Source organism: Hyperoodon ampullatus, assembly GCF_949752795.1.
Source record: "Hyperoodon ampullatus genome assembly, chromosome: 20".
Lineage (NCBI taxonomy): Eukaryota > Metazoa > Chordata > Mammalia > Artiodactyla > Ziphiidae > Hyperoodon > Hyperoodon ampullatus.
Genome location: NC_136933.1, coordinates 6,808,204 through 6,823,749, shown reverse-complemented (window position 1 = coordinate 6,823,749; position 15,546 = coordinate 6,808,204). Strand labels below are relative to the sequence as shown.

General features: G+C 47.3%; 1 protein-coding gene across 10 annotated transcripts in view; it reads left to right on the top strand.

Moving 5' to 3' along the window:
• Positions 1-14,061, top strand: part of TACC1 (transforming acidic coiled-coil containing protein 1) — a gene marked incomplete at its 5' end in the record, with an annotated part of 90,402 nt that extends 76,341 nt beyond the window's left edge. For all 10 annotated transcript variants that reach the window (XM_079726558.1, XM_079726561.1, XM_079726560.1 and 7 more), the window contains 7 exons: positions 5,156-5,281; positions 7,818-7,894; positions 9,267-9,310; positions 10,529-10,689; positions 11,450-11,556; positions 12,452-12,572; positions 13,684-14,061. In XM_079726558.1, the coding sequence (XP_079582684.1) occupies positions 5,156-5,281; positions 7,818-7,894; positions 9,267-9,310; positions 10,529-10,689; positions 11,450-11,556; positions 12,452-12,572; positions 13,684-13,752 (705 nt within the window). In that variant the 3' untranslated portion in view covers positions 13,753-14,061. The remainder of the gene's footprint in view (positions 1-5,155; positions 5,282-7,817; positions 7,895-9,266; positions 9,311-10,528; positions 10,690-11,449; positions 11,557-12,451; positions 12,573-13,683) is intronic.
• Positions 14,062-15,546: the final 1,485 nt, after the last annotated feature.

The window sequence follows — 15,546 nt, the reverse complement described above, 5'->3', positions numbered from 1 at the left end:
TGTTCCCGAGGCTATCCTGTCCTCCTTTTCCATCAGCCAGAGTTGTTCCTCTTTGCTGAAACCCTTTCGTTGGCTTCCCTTGTCTTTAGGCTGAGCTCAGACTCTGCTGTGGCCTCCGCGGCTTTCTACACCGCCCCTGCCTCCTTCCCATGCCAGACCCTTGCCCAGCCAAACGGCCTTTCGTTCACTGCTGTGGGCCCGCCCCTTGGAGGCACTTTCTCTTCTCCCTGCCTGCCCCATGGCTTGGGACCGTGACTGTGTGCTGGCCCCTGTACGCCAGCACCAACCACAGTGAACACGGCTGAACGTAGGAGCCGGTACATCAGGAGTCCAGAGGAGGAGCAGAATCGCAGAAGTTCACTGTTAGACGCGTGGCTCTGAGACATCTGTGAGACCAGCTTCTCGGTTCCCATTTCCTTTAGGCAGTGAGAAGCACACAGCGTGAGCTCAGGAAAAGTCAAGGTTGGCTTCAGTAGATCTGAGCGCCCTTAGGACACAGGGCATAGTTGAAGCTGAAGGATTAGGTGAAGTTGTGACAGAAACCTTCTTAACCTGGATCCACAGTAAGAATACATTTTGCATCCTGGCTCGTAGGTACGTATGACACATCTCAACACACGCGTTTGTATTGTTATCAAACAAACTGCACAGAACAGTATCTGCCTTTCTTCATGTGGCTCACTCTGATTTCTTCTCTTCTATTTCATGCGGCTCACTCTGATTTTTTCTATTCTATTTCATTTTTTTTAACGCACGTTGCTTGTCCTAGTAACCGTTTTCGTGACTCACCGTCGGACTGGGACCCACGGTGTTTCCCTGGAGGACACAGAGTAAGGGACGTAGGGGTGGGTGAGGGAGCCGTGTGCTCCAGGCAGAAGGAGGACATGCACACAGGGGTCAGGGGCTTGGAGCGTGGTCCCCTCTCCGGGGCATTACACAGCGGTGGCGGTGGTTTCCGGACAGAATCACTCTTTCGGGAGCCGGGTCTTGTAATCATTCCCAGCACAGCCACCGTGGCTGATGGCACAGTCACTTAGAGGAGCCACTGAGGCCACCATTCTGAAAGTAGTGAAGTGTCCCCCGCATCTGTGGGAGGGGGTCCTTCCCCACAAAAGGATGAGACTCCACCCTCCGCTCCCCAAACTGCCTGGTCGTGCCCTTAGGGAAACCAGTTTCCTCTGACGTTTTCCAGGTACTGTGGGAGCGTCGTCTAGTCTTTTCTGCGTGTAAAAATGGCAAAGGGATGGTCGAGGGCTGTGTCGAGGGGCCCAAGCACTGGTTGCAGATTGGGGAGGTTTACCCACGTTCTTGAAACGCCCCGGTTACGCTTGCACATTCCCCAGTTATTCATCCACAGAGTTAGCCCCACCTCCCTGCCTCGGCAGGGTGGTTGTGAAGATGCGGGGAAAGGGTAACGTGCAAGGCTGAGCCAGAAAGCCCTGAGCTGCTGTGAGGTGGCATGACATTGGCGGGAAAGCTGGGGGAGAGCGGGAGAGAGAAGATGGGGGAAGCCTTGTCTCCAGAGCCCCCTGCAAAGACCACGTCCTGGGTCGTCATCTTTGAACGGTAACTCCAGTTGAACTTGCGGAAGTAAATTAATTTCTGTTTCCTTAGAATGCTGAATCAACATTGCATAAAGAACTTGCAATATTCAAAACACTGACTAAGAAGTCTGTTTAGTCTAACCTGTGCCTCTGTAAGACTCTGGGTGTTGCTCTGAAGGGCATTCCTGTTGCAGTCTCTGCCCAGCGCCAGGGGGCGGCCAGGGCCAAGTAACTAAGATTGGAGGGTGGTCATCTCTCTTTTCAGCTGCTGGTCTACAGCATCTTTCACTTAGGAGTCAATCTGCTATTTTTTCAAAGAAATCTTAAACTTCTTAAAAGTTGAGTTCACTTGGCTTTTCCAGTGTGTCTCCGTTAGAAGAGGCAGGGGGGACACTGCTCTAACAGGTTCAAGGACAGATGGGATGAGCCTGACAGATCAGGGATCCTGATTTCTCTCATCGCAAGGATGTGAGCAGAGAATTACTTTGTGGCATCTGCACTCACTGTGAACTTACAGCAAAGACTCCCCTGGGTCCCACTGTCTGTAGACAGGTCTTTGTGGTCCTCAAGGGTGAATGCTTTGTGGGACAGGGAGAAAGACCAGGGGATATGAAGCAGGACCCTTTTGGAAGGATGTGATTGATCTGATTGGTTTAACATCTTTATTAAACACGTACTAGATTGCCCAGCCCAGGAAGAGATGGTCAGGCCAGTTTTTGGTGATGGTAGATTCTGTAGGTTTTCTGTGCTGTTTGATAAACAGTATAAAGGACTGAGGAATGTAAAAAGCTAAATAAATCCTAGAGGACTGGAAAAGGCAGCTAAAATAGGCCACGGCTATAAATTCCTCATGGGAGCTGTTGCATTTTGAGCCTTGGGGCTTGTGGCGTACGGCCAGGCAGAGGGAGTGGCTGGGAGAGCTGCCGGCTGCAGAGCCACTCGTCCAGGTGTATTTGTCCCCATCTAAGGCCTGATCTTCCAGCTCGGAACACTGCCCCTTCCAGACGCCTCATTTGTTAGAGCGAAGTCGTTAAACAAGTGGGCGGACTGAATTCATTTATCCCCTCGAGGATGAATGAGATGCAGACCTCCAGAATAGACAATATTCCCCTTTCTAAGAAAACTTGGCTTATTTCCCAAACTCTTGCTAACGTGAGGGTCACAGAAGGCACAGGGGACCAGTTTCCCAGAGTTGACCTGTCTTAGGGATTCTGATTTAGAATAATAAAAACAAAAGACTGATTTAAAATGTAATAATTCAGGAGCTTCCCTGGTGGCGCAGTGGTTGAGAATCCGCCTGCCGATGCAGGGGACACGGGTTTGTGCCCCGGTCTGGGAAGATCCCACATGCCGCGGAGCGGCTGGGCCCGTGAGCCATGGCCACTGGGCCTGCGCGTCCGGAGCCTGTGCTCTGCAACGGGAGAGGCCACGGCAGTGAGAGGCCCGCGTACCACAAAAAAAAAAAAAAAAAAAAAGTAATAATTTAGAATCGGAAATGTAACGAGATGAACGAAATGTGTGGGCTGGACCTAGTAGACAGGTTACACGGGAAGCAGGATGGTGGGGAGGAGTCTTGATGAGCATCGTGGCATGGGAGGTGGGGGGATGAGTCAGATGTCCAGTGTGTTAGTGACCGACAGCAGACGATCACGGTCTCATCATTTCTGGGTCAGGAGTCCTGGGGCAGCTTCACTGAGTGCCTCTGACTCGGGGTCTCTCCCCAGCTGTGCTCAGGGTACTGACCAGGGCAGGGGTCACCTCCAGGCTCAATTTGGGTGGATCTGCTTCCAAGCTCTCTCACTTGGCCGTTGGCAGAGACGGCCGTTCCTTGCCACGTGGCCTCTCCACAGAGCTTCTCACAGCCGGAGCCTCTTTGTCAACAAGTGACACCGCATGACTTTACCACTTTCTGTGCTTTAGACGAGGGTCACTGGGTCCAGCCTAACTCAAGGGGAGGAGGCTACACAAAAGGACTCGTGCAGGGGGTGGGGTCATTGGGGGCCATTTCAGGGCTGCCGGCCCCTGGTAGCTTCTGGCTCTGGTGATGGAGCTCTCCCAGGATAGAAGGTGTTTCTGGGGGACCTCGGGCTTCTGTCAGCATGGTGGGCTGGCCTCCCCCAGATGGTGCTGGAACGGGCACTGCCAGCTTGTGGCTTTTGCATTTTCCCTTTTCTGTGGCCTCAGCCAGGGGTTTGTCTATTGGACCCTTGGCTGAGGGCAATGAAGATCTAGGTAAAAATTATGTGTGTGTTCTTGAGCATTTTCTAGAGAGAGGGTGAGTCCATAATGACCCTGAAAAGTTTAAAAACCACTGGTCTACGTTCACCTTGGACTTCCTGTTCAAGCTGGATTCGAACAAGATACCAGAGCCCGATTGATTACAGTCATAACTAATTGATCAGTTATGCTCACATTGAAGATTATTAAGATTATTCCCTAATCCTAACCCTAACTCCAATAATTTTTTTAAAAAAAGATTCCCAGGGCTTCCCTGGTGGCGCAGTGGCTGGGAGTCCGCCTGCCGATGCAGGGGACACGGGTTCGTGCCCCGGTCCGGGAGGATCCCGCGTGCCGCGGAGCGGCTGGGCCCGTGAGCCATGGCTGCTGGGCCTGCGCGTCCGGAGCCTGTGCTCCACAACGGGAGAGGCCACAACAGTGAGAGGCCTGAGTACCGGAAAAAAAAAAAAAAAGATTCCCAGGTCACCTTGGCGGGCATTTTGGGTGTTATTAGATCAGCTTTTTCCCCATTTATACAAAAAGTTAACATAGGTGGGAGGAAATAACCCCCCAAAATGCTTTTTAGGGAAAAAAAAATGGTACAAAGCCCACGTTCTTGTGAAAAACAAAATCCCAACTGAATGTGGCTCTCGGGAACCCAGGTTTATGGCAAAAATCAAGCTGGTACGTCAGAAGGTGACATGTTGACGGAAGGGAACTGAAAACTCAATGTCGGGAAGACCCAGGACATGGAAATGCAGCCCAGACCCTGGCGTCTGTGCACGTGACAACATCACTGGTTCTCCGCATGCCAGCCCTCGGGGCCACTGAAATTCCCTGTGATCCTGAGTCATCCCAGGGTGGGGTCAGAGTTCACATATATTTCCCATTTCTACCTGCTTAGGCCTGAAAGTCATTTTAGAAACATTTCCATCCAAAGTGGCCAAATAATAGTACGCACAAAGCATCTATATGTAAAAAGGTTGACACTTTTTTGGGAATTTATTTACATGGAACACATCCTCCCCAGAGATCCCCAGGTTCACGAGACATTAAGCACAGATGGTTTTCTCTTCTACGCACATGACTCTCTGGTGACTGACCTCTATGATAACTACACTGTCTCCTTTTTGGATGAGAAGAAAACTTCTCTAGGCCGTAGGCCGTCCGTTAAAACAGAAGCCAAGACCTCCCTGATATTCATTAGAACGGGTTTTCCTTCAGATCGTACGGTAACTAGGTGTTTTCTTTTTAAGCCTCCCCTGCTGTTATTTCCCCTTCAAACGTGGTTTTTAAAGAGTGTGATCAGTTTCTTCAGGAGGAAGTTATCGGAGGATATTTGGGGTTAAGAAGCTGAAGAGCAGACGCCTTACCTGTGCCTTCTCCCCCAACAGGCACTGCTGGAGTCCCTGGGGGAGAAGGGCCCTGTGTCCGTGGCCTGTGGAGGGGAGAGCCCGCTGGACGGCATCTGCCTCAGTGAATCAGACAAGACCGCCGTGCTCACCCTGATACGAGAAGAGGTAAAGGCTTCCTCGCTGCGTCCGCTTCTGGCTCCGTTTCTTTGTAAAGCCCGTGTGCCAGTGGGTATCTTCCATCTCTGTTGGCTTGAGTTCTTTCTCCCCAGCTGGAAGTCCCTGTTTCCTCCACTTGTAGCTCGTATAAAGGGCTCCCTGTAAAACACCTCGTTGGAGCCGGATTCCTGGCCTCCTGGTATCCAGAGGGCAAAGCTGACGCTTGGAAATATCCTTGAGAACTTTTGTACACTTCTTTATCTTTTAGCCCTGAAGTTTTACATATCGCATTTTGCCAACTTTACCCACGTATGTAACTAAATCAGCACCTTCATTTCACAGAGGATATATGCTAGTGCCTAAAAGTTTCTTAAATTCTAGACTTGCAGGAATGTAACATTGTTTCCTACCTTCATCCGTTCTTTTTTTTCTTGTTTTTTTTTCTTTCAGAGTTATTTTATTCAGAAACAAGCAATTATAAATATATGTATCTTTTCTTCCCTCTTTTAGACAAATGGTAGAATACTACATATACCATTCTGTACCTTGCTTTTCTCACTTAAAAATACATCATGGTGCTCATTCCATATTAGTATTTAATGCATGCCTACTTCTTTTTCTTTTTATAAATTTATTTATTTATTATTTTTTAAAAATTTATTTATTTTATCGATTTATTTTTTGGCTGCATTGGGTCTTCGTTGCTGTGTGCGGGCTTTCTCTAGCTGCGGCGAGCCGGGGCTACTCTTCATTGCGGTGTGCGGGCTTCTCACTGCGGTGGCTTCTCTTGTTGCAGAGTACAGGCTTTAGGCACGCGGGCTTCAGTAGTTGCAGCGTGCGGGCTTCAGTAGTTGCAGCACACAGGCTCAGTAGTTGTGGCGCACGGGCTTAGTTGCTCCGCGGCATGTGGGATCTTCCCGGACCAGGGTTCGAACCCGTGTCCCCTGCATTGGCAGGCAGATTCTTAACCACTGCGCCACCAGGGAAGCCCGCATGCCTATTTCTTTTTCACATCTGTATAGTATCCCACAGCCAAATTGGGTCATCAGGGACTTAAATTCTTGCCATTTCATCTTCAGTGTACTGGCCTGTCCCCTTCAGTGTCATAGGTCAGCTCCCCTCATGGTCCTAAGATGGCTGCTGCAGCTCTGTGCTTCACACTGCAGACATCAATGCCTAGCATTAGAAAACGTCTAATTCTCGCCATTCACCTCTCTTTAGGAGCAAAGTCCTCTTTTTTAGGACTTTCCCAAAAGTCCCCAGCAGACTTCCTCTCACATCTTAATGCCTATAATCCCTCATCCATTCTTTAATTAAAGAACTCAACTCTCGAATCCCTGTATCGTGTTTATTGAACATCTGTTCAAAATAGATCTCTGCTAGGCCTTTCCTGGAAAATATGAAAGACACTGTTAGGTACCATTAGTCAGTTACCTCCCTCCTCTGTTGTGTTTCTCTGCTATATTTTATGTTTGGTTTGTGTGTTTCTTGATGATTCCACCTTTTTTTTAAGAAGGTAATTCCCTCAGTGTAGCGACTTAATTTTTATAATATAATGAGAGTGGTTAAGTGCCTCTGACCTAGGTCTTTCGAACTGTTAAAACATAGCAGTAAGTTGGTAATCAGGGGTGTCAGCTAGTCCTGTTGTCAAAACGTAGGCGCTGTGGTAAGGAGGCCCCTACAAAATCTTGTAAATGAGAAAAATGACTTCTTTCTCCTGAGAGCTACAACTATAAGAGGACCACCAGATGCATCGAAGATGTGCCTGATCCCCTGAAGCAGACAGGTTGGCTTCTGGTTCTTGAGATCCTGATTGATGGCACCAAAATAAAGATTGTACCAACTAGAAAGAAGCACAGAGAAGTATAATCACAGGAGAACGATAGGTGCCCATCTGAGCTCCGTGCAGGGCAAATGGCATTTGAGGCCATGAATTTAGAGTGTTTCTTTCCAGTTAGCACGAGCCTCCCAAACGCAGCAATGTGGGTTCTGGTCTGGCGAGCAAGATCTTGCCAACAGTGAGATGGATGCCTCTGCCTGGAGGAACTTCGGGGCCCTATTCTGACTCAGTCCGAGATCTCTGCAGAATGAGACTGTCTGGTCAGGCCAATTTCCACCGCTCTGATTTTGTGGCAGTTGCGTTTCTCAGCCTAATTAAATTGGTGCTCTGGCATCTCCTTTGGTTAAGATGAGTCTCTGCCAGACAAATGGCTCAGCTGTTGGCGTCCTGACCCAGCAGGGTTCTGGGCTGATAGCCAGACCCCGGACCGAGCTGGAGTTTACAGAGATGGTAATAACCACTTGCAGCTTTCCTGGGAGAGGTTCTGGTCCCCTTCGTCCTGGTGACCACGTTCCAGCATCCTCTGCAGCTGAGAGCATTTCCCCAGTGTTTGTGAGCATTATACACAGATGTTGAGGGGTTTTTTATTCCTAATGTAGATTGACTGCCTTCAGACGGACCTGGTTGTGTGTTGTTTTCAGGCTCTAGTCTTAAATTCAAGAGATTGAGTAGTTAAAACCAAGCTTTATCTCCATTATAATCTAGATAATCACTAAAGAGATGGAAGCAAATGAATGGAAGAAAAAATACGAAGAAACCCGACAAGAAGTCTTGGAGATGAGGTTAGACTGGAGGTTTGGGGGAGGGGTGGGTACCTTTCTGCATTTTTAGATTTAATACAAAGGAAGTGATGACAGTATTTGCTTACACAGAACCAGCTGTTGAGAACTCGAGGGCTTTGCTATTTGCACCTTAATTTGTGACTGATGGTGTCATTTCCTGAGGGTTGCCGACCAGTTATTGTATTCAAATGCTGTAGCTCATTTTGGGTTGTGCAGAACATTGCAAATAAGCAGAACCCACATAATTCTTGTCTTTTGAAAAGACAAATTTGTGCAAAAACATCCATTTGATATTTGATATAATAACAGAAATACAGAGATTTACTGACATACTCAATTATGGAAACACTATAATTTCTAAAACGAATTATACATGGTAGCTTCAGATTTCACAACCACGAAATAGATTCTAAAAAGCATGTTAACAGGAAACAAAACTGACTTTACATTGAAATCTTTTTATTTTTGCTGCTCACTCCCTAGAGTTAGGAGCTGTGAAATAACTAAAGATGGCATCAAAGAGCGGGGGGCATAAATAATTTATAAACTGTGCAGTCGGCCCTTGAATGATTAAGAAACATTTTAAGTATGTCCACTCTAATTTGTGGCTCTTGTATTATTTGGTGTTTTGAGCATTTACTGGGTGTAAGTCCCTGTGCTGGCCTGGTGGGGAGGAAGGCACGGCCCCCGACCTTGGGGAGCTTACAGCAGCCATCGTAAGAACTTGGACGCAGGGTCAGCGTGATGGGCGCCACCAGTGAGGGGCGGGGGAGTGGTCACTTCTCACGATGGGGGATGAGGTCACAGGGAGGGGCCCCCGTCACTGGGCAGGATCAGGAAAACACTGCACTTCCCTAAAAGAAAGGTTAATGCGACAGGGTGATCTTTAAACCTCTTTGAATAACTAAAATACTTCTGGAATTAGAACAATCAAATAAAACCTGGATCTGAATCAGAGGGGACCCACTACCTGTAAGAGTGGTTCGGGGCCAGGGGAAGCCTGAACTCAGGTCAGGTCTCTTAGGAAAGAACCCCAAGAATGTCATTAACTTATTTTGTAAAAGATTCACTTCTCTAAGCAGAATTCACATATTGCCTTGGGGTCATTCACACAAGTGCAAAGAAAAGGTGAAGGCAGTTGTTTCTATAAATAGAACAAAAACTTGTTAAACAAAATCTCAAGAAAAACCTTTCTGAACATTAACAAATCTTAGGCTAAGCGTAAAAAAAGGAGGAGCCCCAAAGCAGGTACCTGGGTGATGTAAGTTTGTCAGTACATGTTAATGTGTTTAATTGTTCGGGGCAGCGTTTCTCCACCTTCCATTGTTAATAAAATTCTCTTCTGATAAGAGTTTTTGTTTGTTTGTTTAAGGAAAATTGTGGCTGAGTATGAGAAGACCATTGCCCAAATGATCGGTAAGGAAGTTTTTTTCTAGGGTATGAGCCATGGGATCCAAAGGTGATCTTCAAATCAGAATATAAACGTCAGTTTGTCCATCCCGGAGATACAAGCGATTCTTATTATTTGCAGTAGTTGATGAAGTTGCCCAAACACTGAATTAGCCGATACTGAATCATTGATCCTCAGGAAAGCTTGCCTTATGGGTGCTTCTGTCTAAAGACACCTTATTTAAGGTATACTGTTGACTCATTAACATTGAGCTCACGGCCAGTGCTGCAGTTCATGCCAGGACAGAGCTCATCTCACACGTGTTTTCCCCCTAAGACACCTCCAGCCCTGTGGCTCTTAGGACACGAGACAGCCCCGCAGCCTAGGCTTGCAGCCCATTTCAAAATCCCCAACAGGAAGCACGAAAATGCCAAAAACGTGGCCCTAAGTAGACTGAAAAGGACACTTGTTTGCAGTATGGAACGAGGCAGTGCATCGCCTTGTCCACCTTCAGCCGAGACCGTGGCCGGCAGGTGACTCCAGTTCTCTGCCATTCCACGCGTGTCCCTGAGCGGCCGGGGGCGCACCACACCTACTGCTTTGGGGGCTACACATAGAAATAGCAAGCAGGGAATCTGCAGATAATGGGGATCCCTGTCGTTAGGTTCCTTTTAGAGGACGGCAGACACTCGAGTTCCAGCACCAGGGTGGGCGGCCTCACCTGGTCCTTCGTACCCCCCGGGGGGACGTCTCTGCTCTGTGCAGCGGGCTCACTCCGCTGCAGGTGGTGCTTTCCCTGCGCCAGACCCATCGGTGCCCTTAGAAAAGGACAGCGCTTCACCCTCCTGCATTGCATTTAGAACCTCTTGTAGCCTCTGTGGTAAGGACCGACTCCCTAAGTCAGTCAGGTCTTTCTGCATTAACTTAGGCAGTGAGATGATATTTTCTGCCGTCCGCATCACCTGACGCCTGGGTAGACGCACGGCTCCCGCCCTCATCTCCTCTGGGTCTCCACTCCCATGTCTCCTCTGGCAGAGACTGCTCACCCCTCTTTCCCAGCTGTGTTTCCCCCGCCCCGACCTGTCACCATGTCTCCCCCGCCAGAAAGTCAGTCCTTGAGGGTGGAACCTTTTGTTACCTTGCCTGCTGGGTTCCCCTACCCAGCGTACTGCCTGGTGGCTCGGGAGGGCGGCTGTGCACTGTGTGTTGAGAGAACGTGCGTTGCTTCTGATCATGACTCACAGAAGATGAACAGAGGACGAGTATGACCTCTCAGAAGAGCTTCCAGCAGCTGACCATGGAGAAGGAGCAGGCCCTGGCCGACCTAAACTCGGTGGAAAGGTCCCTCTCCGACCTGTTCAGGAGATACGAGAACCTGAAAGGCGTCCTGGAAGGATTTAAGAAGGTAGCTCGTCCTTTGCCTTCGGCCCCCCTGGTGGTGTGTCTTCTTGGTAATGGGTCTTCAAACGCATGTGCCAGAGGTGCAGGTGGCCTAGAAACAGGGAATCGGGGCCCCTGGGTGGCGTGTCTTGGTCATTCCTCTCCTGGGTCAGGTCAGGAAGCCTTGGACACGACCAGAGTGTGGCATGGAGCATAAGATCCGTGGGACCCTCAGACTTAGGAGAATTCTAGAAATGTTCCTTTTGATTATTCACCAATTTAATGTTAGTAAAAGTAAAAGGGAGTCAAGCCATAGCACTGAAAAATACAGGCTGCATATTCTGGAAGAAAGTAAGTGTAAAGTTTCAAATTTAGTGTAAGTGGGCCTATTGATTTGATTTGGTTGTACACCATCACTAAGACACATTTATAGCAGTGAACACTTTTTTTTTTCATATTAACCATAAAAATGACTGTCTGGTTTGTCTAAAATGGGGATCAGATTGGCCTTCAGTTTTGAATATCTGCCCTTCCTAAAGCAGGTGTGTCAGTGTAACTTACTGTATGATTTGAAAGTTAATACATGAAGAAGTTATCTACAGTTTCTTCAGTGAGAATTATTTGTGCCTGTTCCAAACTACCATGGAGTCTTATTTGGAGGCGTCTGAATGTATTAGGTTTTTTCACTTTTTTTTAAAATGAAAACCCTGATATGTGGTATGTTACTAGTAGAAGGAAAACAAAATGACTTGTTTCTTTCATTTTAAATTGTCACTTGGGAACAGAATGAAGAAGCCTTGAAAAAATGTGCTCAGGATTACTTAGCCAGAGTTAAACAAGAAGAGCAGCGGTATCAGGCCCTGAAAATCCACGCGGAGGAAAAACTGGACAAGTAAGGGCTTGTGCATAAGAATTTCACTTTTCGTGATGTTGTGGGAAGATTGACAGACAAGAAAAAAAAAAATCACTATTTTGCAACTCCAGGTTGCACTTGTGTGTACCTGTGTGTCTTATTTAGTTTTTTGAGTAGGTGGACTCTTCACAAGGTTCAGACATTAAAAAGAAGAAAAAGATACAGTCTCTCCCTCCCACTCCCTCCCCCTCCCAGTGGGTTCCCACCTCTTTCCTCACCCCAGGAAATCGTTCTTTTATCCTTCCAGACATCCTTTTTCCCCTTCTTTTCCCCCCACCCCAGCTGTATTGAGCTATAATTGACATCAGACATTGTGTAAGTTTAAGGTGTACAACATTGATTTGATACATTTACATACGTATCACCATTGAGTTAGCTAATGCTCCATCATGTCACATAACTACCATTTTTTAAATGTGAGAATCTCCTTTTATAATGGAGATTTTTAATTAATAAAGTTGCTTGTAGGTCTGTGTTTCATAGATGCCAGTGGTTAGTATCCTGACTCATTGGCTGTGTTAATCCACAGAGATCCTACCTGCTATTGTACTGGGTTAAAAAAAATCTAAGATTGTTGTAGAAACTGTCACGTGATTCTGTCTTCTGGTGGCATGTGAATGTTGACGGGTCCCGTGTGCCTTTAAGGTTGATTCTGCCATTGGTTTGCATCATGGAAATCCCCTTAGCAGTTGTGTGTAAATTGAATTTTTATAAATTAAAATTGAATTATATAGCTCACCAATTCCTCTTTTTCCTCTATGGTGGAGTCAGTTCTCCTAGTTCTGTGTCACAGGTGTCAGCGGTTAGCATCCTGATCGTGAGCTGCGACTGATGACAAACGATGTGCTTTTTGTCCACTTCGTTCCATAAACAGAGCCAATGAGGAGATTGCTCAGGTTCGAACAAAAGCAAAGGCTGAGAGCGCCGCTCTCCACGCGGGGCTCCGGAAAGAGCAGATGAAGGTGGAGTCCCTGGAAAGGGCCCTTCAGCAGAAGGTAAGAGGGGACCCACCGAGACCTTTGGTTTTCCTCCTTGGCTGCAGCTCCCATGTCGTCTGGATGAAAGGGGCTTATCTCTGCACAAGCTCCCATGTCCTCTGGATGAAAGGGACTTATCTCTGCGCAGATGCTTCAATCCAGCTCCTTTGGGAAGTGACTCAGGTGGCAACAGATACTCCCAGGTGTATTAGTGGGACCTGGTCACAGGCAGGATACAGAGAGGAGGTTGCATTAACTGAAGCTCAGAGGACCAAAAGCTTAGTTTAGGCTCCGAAGCTACCTTTTTTCTCTTTCCGTTTTGTTTTTTTCTGTAATATAATATGTGAAGCCATCTTCCCCATTCATCGCAATTTTCCCCTCCAGGGGGACATTTGGCAACGTCTGGGGGTATATTTGGTTGTCACGACTGGGAGATGTTACAGGCATCTGTGGGTAGAGGCCAGAGATGCTGCTAAACACCCTATGGTGCACAAGATGCGCCCCACACCAAGACTGGCCCTGCCCAGATGTGGTCAAGAAACTCCAGAAGTAAAAATCAGTGGTGATAAGGATCCCCATTCTCTTGCTCATTAGTGACTCTTAGACTTCATTTTCTGTGCCTCTGGTGTTTTTCTTACTGTGTCTCCAATCATGTTGTCAGGCCTGTGGTATCCATTCAGCCAGGGCAGGGGTTTTTATCATGGCGTCTGATAACCCCTAAGACAGTGGCCCCTGGGATACTTAGACTCTGGAATCCCAGATCCCTGGGGATGCTCATGGATCAAGTGAGGCCCAGATACTTTTTTTTTTTTTTTTTTTTTTACAAATTCCCCCAAGTAATTCCTATGATAGCAAGGAAGTTTGACAAACAAACTTCAAGGACGGACTTCAGAGGGCCAGTAATTACCCTCACCAACTACTCAATAGAAGCCTAACTTTGTGAACACAAGACCATTTCTCAGGGGAGAAGGTATAGCGCTTTCCTTTCTTTAAAGGGTTTCTGATGCAGAAAAGTTAAGAACCACTGAGTTGGGATGCCGAGGGAGGAGTATAGCCAGTCTGGGGACTGTTTCACTGTGATCCGTTATCTCGGGAGACAGACTGCATCATCACATCATTTATCTTTCAGAACCAAGAAATTGAAGAACTGACGAAAATCTGTGACGAGCTGATTGCAAAGCTGGGAAAGACGGACTGAGTTTCCCGTTAGCTCAGCAGATCTGCATTTGGCTGCTTCTCTCGTGACCACGATTATCTTGCCTTATCCAGGAATAATTGCCCCTTTGCAGAGAAAAAAAAAAAACCACGGAACTTTACAAAAGCACATACCTACCGCTGCCTGTCCCGCTTTGCTGCCGACGCACCCGCCCGGGAGGCGCCGCTGGAGGATTTACTGCGCAGCCGCTGAAGGAGTGGCCTGACCGACCCATCGGGCTGAGTGAGACGGGCTGCCCAGTCTGGGCCGGATTCTCTATCTTTGGTTTGTTTTAAGGTCATCTTTACTTTCCCCAAGTGCGTTCAGTGTATGATTTTATGGCTACTATTTGGGACCATATCCTGTCCACCACCTGTCTGATTTTTTTAAAAAATTTATTTCATCTTTTACATTTAATTTTCAATATTAGTGGTTTTATTTGAGGAGATAATTTGGCCTATTGTTACTTCCAGTTGCGTACCCATTTATACATACGCGCTCTCTCTCACGCACGCATGCACGCACGCACGCATATTTATATATGCTGCTGGGTTTTGTTTTGTTTTTTTTCCCTGAAGCATAATCAAATAAGAACTTCTCTACAGAAGGGCATATTTCCATAAATGTAAAACCCTATTTTGAAACAGAGTCCTTTCTCAGAATGCCAACTTCAGAATTTGGGGGGTTGGGGAGGTGAAGCCCCCAGGCTCCATGTCTGGCGTGACTCATAACCTCAGACTCAGGTGTCACATAAGGGAGACTGTTGGCCGTAGTGTCCTGTTGCCCCGTATTTGGATGCTCCTCAGCCTGGATGCAGGCGGCCCCTCTGGAGTTAGTCCTCAGACCCAGGGCATCTGCTCTGTGGGATCCCTCACAGCTGGGGTTCGGCACGTCTGTCCCAGAGCCGGCAGTCTCCTCCGCTTCCATCTGTTGCTCCAAGATCGACATTTGTTCTCTATTGTCTCTCTATCTGGAATACGCAAAGGAAGTCTGCTTGTCAAAGGTTTAGATGATCTTATTTAATTAACCCCATTAGCAATCGTAAGGTGAAGCAAAAGTTGGATTTTTGCAAGTGTGATGCATTGTTCTTCAGACTTTTTTTCCCCAAAGGCAAAAAAAGAAAAACTTGCAAACTTAAAGATAGTAGAATTTTCAACCAGATGGGCAGGAAAAATCGTGTGAGCCACTCCAAAAATCAGTGCGTTTTGAATATTTTTAAACCAAGGCCATTCGAAGACTGGAGGCGGGGAGTGCAGGGAGCAGATGTCACTCATAAAACCAAACTCCTCAGGCCGTTCCTGGGCTCCGTTCAGAGTGGCGGGGGCCCTTAACCCCCAACTGGAAATTTCCCGTGTGAACCCCTCCCACTTGATAGGCGAAACCAAATCCACACAGGTGTTTTAAAGCACTCTTTTGTCTTAATCTGAGCACCCTGAGCGTCTTCACGGTGATACACGTTATCTCCAGTACACGTAAGTTTTCGTACTTTTCTTGTAAAACTACTGCATGACCCAACTTCAGCAATGAATTGTGCCTCGTGGAGACCCGCTCTAGCTCTTTCGAGATGACTTTTCCTTTAGCCGTGTACTGTTCACACGGGTGCAGTCTTTAGCTCCAGGGAGGTCAGTAATGTCTTTTAAAGCCAGAAGTCCCGTTTAACCGATACGCATTTCTCGCAATTGGTGCTTAGGCTGTATTTTAAAGCCTACCGTCTTAACATTTTGTACAAAAAAAAACCAACAACAGAACAACAGAAATGATCTGTGTTTGGAGAAGTGATGTGACAATCATTTGGGC